The following is a 5,781-nucleotide window of genomic DNA, read 5'->3' as shown; positions in this document are numbered from 1 at the left end:
TCACATTTACAAATATTCAGACCCTTTACTCAGTACTTTGTTGAAGCACCGGTAGCGATTACAGCCTCAAGTCTTCTTGGGTATGACGCTACAAGCTTGGTACACCTGTATTTGGGGAGTTTCTCCCATTTTTCTCTGCAGATCCTCTCATGTTCTGTCAGATTGGATGGGGATGCACAGTTTTTTCAGGTCTCTCCAGAGATGTTCGATTGGGTTCAGGTCCGGGCTCTGGCTGGGCCATTCATGGACATTCAGAGACTTGTCCCGAATCCACTCCTGCATTGTCTTGGCTCTGTGCTTAGGGTCGTTGTCCTGTTGGAAGGTGAACCTCTGGAGCAGGTTTTCATCAAGGATCTCTGTACTTTGCTCCGTTCATCTTTCCCAGGATCCTGATTCAGGCCAAAGAGTTCAATCTCGGTATCATCAGATCAGAGAATATTGTTTCTCATTGTTTCCCAGGTCTGTGTTTCTTTCCAAATCAAGTCCAATCAATTGAATTTACCACAGGACTCCAAACAAGTTGTAGAAACATCTCAAGGATGATCAATGGAAACAGGATGCACCTGAGATCAATTTCGAGTCTCATAGCAAAGGGTCTCAATAATTATTTAAATAAGGTAATTCTGTTTTTATTCTTAATAAATTTGCTAAAATGTTCTACACTTTTCGCTTTGTCATGAGGTGTTTTGTGTAGCTTAATGAGAGGAAAAAATATTTGTATCAATTTTAGAATAAGGCTGTAACGTAACAATGTGGAAAAAGTCAAGTGGTCTGAATACTTTCCGGATGCACTGTAAGTTGACTTTTTCTAACACATTTCCTGTGATATAACCGTTGGGAAATAATGGGTACTTCTACCGTATAATAGGTTAAATCAAAAGATGGAATATGCTGCAATAGATAAAAGCCTTTCTCAGTGTTTTAGTCATGAGGGAGAAAAGAAAGCTCTCAACAGCGCTGTCTGGTTTCCCCTGCTGGCTGCTGACAGTGGCAGATATATCAGAAGAGAAAACATTTATTTGGGCAGGAGGGCAGAGATTCAGGCCTAAAGCCACTCAGAAGATCCTAGATCACTGGATCAGAGGGCATGTCACACAGTGTCAGAAGAGTCAGACTGTGTAGAAGGGCTATACACACACCACTATAGTTAATGTTGCTATCACTGCTAACATTTAAAAGACCAGTATTGTAATCTGGTCTGTTAACGGGAGCACATAAGAAGACAAAGGCCAATTTAATGCAATGAATGACGTTTAATTAATTGTCTGAAGTTACTTGGTCTTTAAGGACTGTTTGAAGGGCTTGAACAGGCCTTTGGAGATGGCAGAAAACATCCTGACGAGAAGTGGACGTTTGTGAGGCGTCTCCTGTTGGGAGCTGGCGGGGAGATCCTTTGGCAGTGCAGACATGGCAGCATGTGGCACTATGCTGGGCACTACAGAAGAGAGAGAGAGCGTTTACATGCACTTTAATTCAGAAATGATGTAATGTATGTTACAACTCAACATAACTGACACTGATAAAATGAGAACCAACAGCTTGAGTTTTGGAGAATATAATTACTTTTACATAAGAGATGACTACTGATTGCGTATATAACCTTTGTAAGGTTATTTTGAAATGGCATTTATTTGTACACCAATATCTCAAACAGACTGTTGTCCTGTTGTGTGAACTTACGCATGCCATCTTCAGCAGTGGTCTGTACTTGTTCTGATTCAGAGCGGTGGGAATCCTTCTTGTTCCCCTTCTTGAATAGCTAAGTATTTAAAGAGAAAAACATGTTTTAAAAAATGTCACAGCTGACCAACCTCATGATGATAACAATCACAACTACCACACCAGCACAACAACATTTATGATTGGTTTTGGAATGAACGGATGGTTTTATATTTTTTACACTGAATAGCATTGTTTACTCACATTATCTCCCACAACTGTTCCTTTAAATACGTTTGCTGTACCTTTAAGTTGCTTGTCAGCCTGACCAGCCTTTGTAGAAAAGATAGTTTCCCGCTGCTAGCCCTCACATCCTCAGCCAGTGGAAGAGCCTTAGGCCCGGTGGTTTTGACTGATGTTCTTGAGGCTGCCCTCAATGCCTCATTACATCTGTGGAGAAGCGCTTCACTCAAAGACTTGACAAGAATCCTATCAAATGAAGAGTCCTGAGTCGACACGGCCTGTTGGAGGATTTTCTCCGAGCCAAACTCCTCCAACAGATTTTTATAGACGACTCTGTAGACTTTATGAATCCTCAAGTTCTCTGGATAGGCTTGTGTCTCAGAGCAGCCTGACCATGCACAGAAGACCTCCATAACTTTAGGGATCAGGTCTTGTGACTTGCGTGTGACGTCAACTGGGTAATCTTCTGCTGGGGTTTGGATTTCTGTTAGAATTCTCATTACTAACATGCTGATGAGGCAGGTGACGTCATCATCACTGCCCAAGTTATCAGAGGATGGGGTTGGAAGTGTGACATCTTTGACCATGTCTGGGCTGGTTGACATATCGTCCCTGACAATGTTTTGAGCTACACCAGAATGACTGGTGGTATCCACTTCCTCTCCATCAATGTTGGCCTTCAAGATTTGTGCTGCATTGGAGGTCTCGCTTGTTGCCATAATGGTGCCAGAAGGAGACAGCCGAGGGGAGGACTTGCCACTCAATAGATTGCCTATATCAGATATAGTGGGTTCAGATGTTTGGAGAGATTCAGTTGGAGAGGATCCTCTACTTTCTGCATCAGAATCCACAGAGTACATGACCTGGCTTACCATAACTTTGGTAAAGAGACTGACTGTCACTAAATACTGATGAAGAAGAAGAAGAGCATGAAATTCTATCTTCAGACACTCTAGCCAACACCTTGGCCCCCTGAGCCAAACTCATTGAAGTTGAATAGGGCACAAAACTAGGAAGCAGGAGGCACTTAACAGACTCCTCTACAAACAGCTGAACCAGCTCGTAAGTTGTGGGCTTCCCCACCTTGTCATTCCTCTTCAGCTTCGAAAGGATGGTATCAGATGCACTCTTTCCAGCCGCCACTGTCAGTCCCAGAGGGGTCAAGTTGCTATCGGAAATTATGCGGTTGACTTGGTGACTGAGATCACGGGAGAGAGCACCAATCCTACCCTGAGATATGAGCTCCTCCAGTCTAGCTATTGGATCTGTTAGATCAGGGTGAGATGTAACCTGCCCTTCTGCCTCTGGATATACCTTCTTCATGATGGTATCGGCTATGGCAAACATGCTTGTTCTGGCATCACACACCATTTTTTTTGGCTTAGTAGATTCGCTCATGTCAATGACTGAGCATCTTACAATGGGCTGAGCAGTACTCTCGGGTAACTCAGAAGGAATGGGAGTGCAAATTCCCACTCTGTCTTCTGTGATTTGGCAGTTGAGAATGACAACGAGGAGGAAGACCGCAGTGACTCTTGATAGACCAATTCCTCGCCACATTCGCTGCTTATCTTCTCAATGTTCTCCAGCATAGTTCCAACCACTTTATCTATTTGTGAAAGCTGTCCTGCAGCCACCATTTGGTCAGATTTTGACAGTTGCTCCTGGACACTGCTGATGATACTGTCCTCTGGCATTCCCAGGTGGACTTTCAGTGAGGTCTGGGAACTTTAAAATGAACAAGCAAAGCATGTTAATTGCTGTCTGAAGTTGGAAAATCGATATCTTAGTGCTAACAAATCTAACAAGCATTATAATTGAGTATTCTAAATGTAATTTATATGTGTGCATTAGATATTGCAAAACACACCTGTTAGAAAGCTGGAAAATATTGAAATGGGGAAATTATTGTTCATCAGTTTGAGGGTTAGGATTAACTGCACACACACACACACACATTATGGGGAACATACAGTACCTCTTGGAAGAGGGTGTGCTAGACCTTGGTCGGAGAGCCCTGCCGCCACAGTTACTTCGCCAAATATTTAACTTCCTGGATGAGCTCCAGTCTTTTCTGCTCAAAGGCAGTGAAGGATCTTGCACTGCCACCCCTCTTGAGTGAGTCAGCGTTGTCATAAAAGCCCGTCACCCCTAGAATGCGGGCCAGGGCCGGCAGCAGGATCTGCAGGGTGGTCTGTGCAATGAAGTTGACAATGGTCTTGCACAATTTTGCAAGCTGTTCCTTTGTCATCTGCATTGCACAAACAAAACAGAACACAGCAGGTTTGGCAATGAAACTCTGATGTAAAGTATTCTAGATTGAACAGAATGCATTTCACCAACATCGTTTTCCTTATCTGTGACTGAATTCAAAGTTGGATGAAGTATGACAGATTAATGAACGTAATAGCAGAATAGAACTATGGTTAATTCCTCTCTCTTGATTCAACACAACATTCCCAAATCAAAGGTCAAAGGCTGATGGAGAAACTTACAGGTTTTTTAAATCCTTTATAGATCACTTGCCATTGCCTAGAAAAGAAAAAAGAAATGTGTTTTACTTACTTTTTATTTCCTTCTGCACAAAATATGTGAGGCTAGAGCAAAACATGGTTCTAACATACTCATCAGTATGATTGCGCATGAATGAGATGAGGATTGGGTAGCAGTCCTCCATCTCATCTTTGTTGCCTGGGCCGAATGCAGCCTTAAGAGCCTTCTTCTCCAAGAGCTCAATAACAGATCCTCTGTCCGGGTGTTTATTCCTCAATCCTAAATATGTTATTACCGTATAGGACAATTCAGGATAAGTCAGATGCTTTTCTCTTAATACAATACTTTGATAAAATTGCTACAATAGGACTATTGAATAAAACTATCCATGCAACATTTCTTACTGACTACAGTTTCTAACATGACCTTTATCTATGATATGCAGGTTTAGAGAACCAACATACTACAGAGGGAAAATCTATGACCTGCATCCGTATCAGTGCCCTGCTCCCCTGACTTCTTGGCACTACTTTTCCTCTTCGCCTTGGATAGAATATAATAGAATAGATTCCAGATCACAAATAATAGACATGTTACATCAGGTCAATGCAGCTATTGTGACAATTGAGTGTTACTAGTCTAGTAGTTGCCCTGTCACTCCTGCCATTTTACCTTTCCTGTCTTCTTGGGCTCCTTCTTGAGCTGGGCCACTGGTTCTTCCTCAACAACCTCCCTCCCCTCCCTCTGGGGATCATCATCATCTCTCTGTACTACCTGAAGGACATAGGAATTTCATGTCAATGTCAGATTAGATTCTTGCAAAGGACATCATAGAGTTACAGCCATATCAGAGCTAAACTGGTGATTGACTTAATAGAGAGAATTAGACATTTGTTTTGCAATAGCCTATGTTATCTTAAATGACGTTTTCCTTAGTTACATTCCCAAATATTTAGTGTAATTTAACCTACATTTTCTTCATCCATAATAGCATACAGTATTTTTTATATCTCGAAAAACTTGTCCTTATCTGTGTTGTTTTCACTCATGTTGAGTTTACTGAGGACAATATTGCAGCCACTGACGAATTAAGAACTTCATACCACGTCATGGAATGTTAGACCTTTATGCACATTCCCATTCTCTCATTAATATTGGGGGGGAAATATATTGATCAGATTACACACTTTCCCCATCAACCGTTTTCGATACAGCTAGGCCCACATTGAAATCTGTTCACTAAGCACTGCAACTCAGTAGGTCAAAACAGAAATAAACCTAGTCTAATTTCGTGTCGACCTCTTTTGGATGTATTTCGGTACCCCATTTAGTGAGCCAGTTGATTGATCTATTCCTTATAGTGCATTCCTTAAAAGTAGGCCTACA

General features: G+C 41.9%; 1 protein-coding gene across 6 annotated transcripts; it reads right to left on the bottom strand.

Moving 5' to 3' along the window:
• Positions 1-971: 971 nt before the first annotated feature.
• Positions 972-5,201, bottom strand: LOC118936631. 6 transcript variants are annotated; one of them, XM_036972842.1, is made up of 8 exons: positions 5,068-5,201; positions 4,881-4,938; positions 4,527-4,674; positions 4,398-4,434; positions 3,881-4,153; positions 1,965-3,630; positions 1,681-1,759; positions 972-1,435 (listed from the first exon to the last, which is right to left on the bottom strand). In XM_036972842.1, the coding sequence occupies exons 6-8, from the start codon at positions 2,775-2,777 to the stop codon at positions 1,272-1,274; spliced, it is 1,056 nt and encodes a 351-aa protein (XP_036828737.1). In that variant the 5' UTR covers positions 2,778-3,630; positions 3,881-4,153; positions 4,398-4,434; positions 4,527-4,674; positions 4,881-4,938; positions 5,068-5,201; the 3' UTR covers positions 972-1,271. The 6 variants fall into 6 exon arrangements, with proteins under 6 accessions (XP_036828737.1, XP_036828736.1, XP_036828738.1 ...); XM_036972841.1 differs by having other exon boundaries at positions 4,881-5,199; XM_036972843.1 differs by having other exon boundaries at positions 1,965-3,623; positions 4,881-5,199.
• Between the last annotated feature and the right edge of the window lie 580 nt (positions 5,202-5,781).

Source organism: Oncorhynchus mykiss, unplaced genomic scaffold (genome assembly GCF_013265735.2).
Source record: "Oncorhynchus mykiss isolate Arlee unplaced genomic scaffold, USDA_OmykA_1.1 un_scaffold_195, whole genome shotgun sequence".
NCBI lineage: Eukaryota > Metazoa > Chordata > Actinopteri > Salmoniformes > Salmonidae > Oncorhynchus > Oncorhynchus mykiss.
Note: the sequence above shows the minus strand (reverse complement) of the source record. Positions and strands in the feature narration are given on the sequence as shown.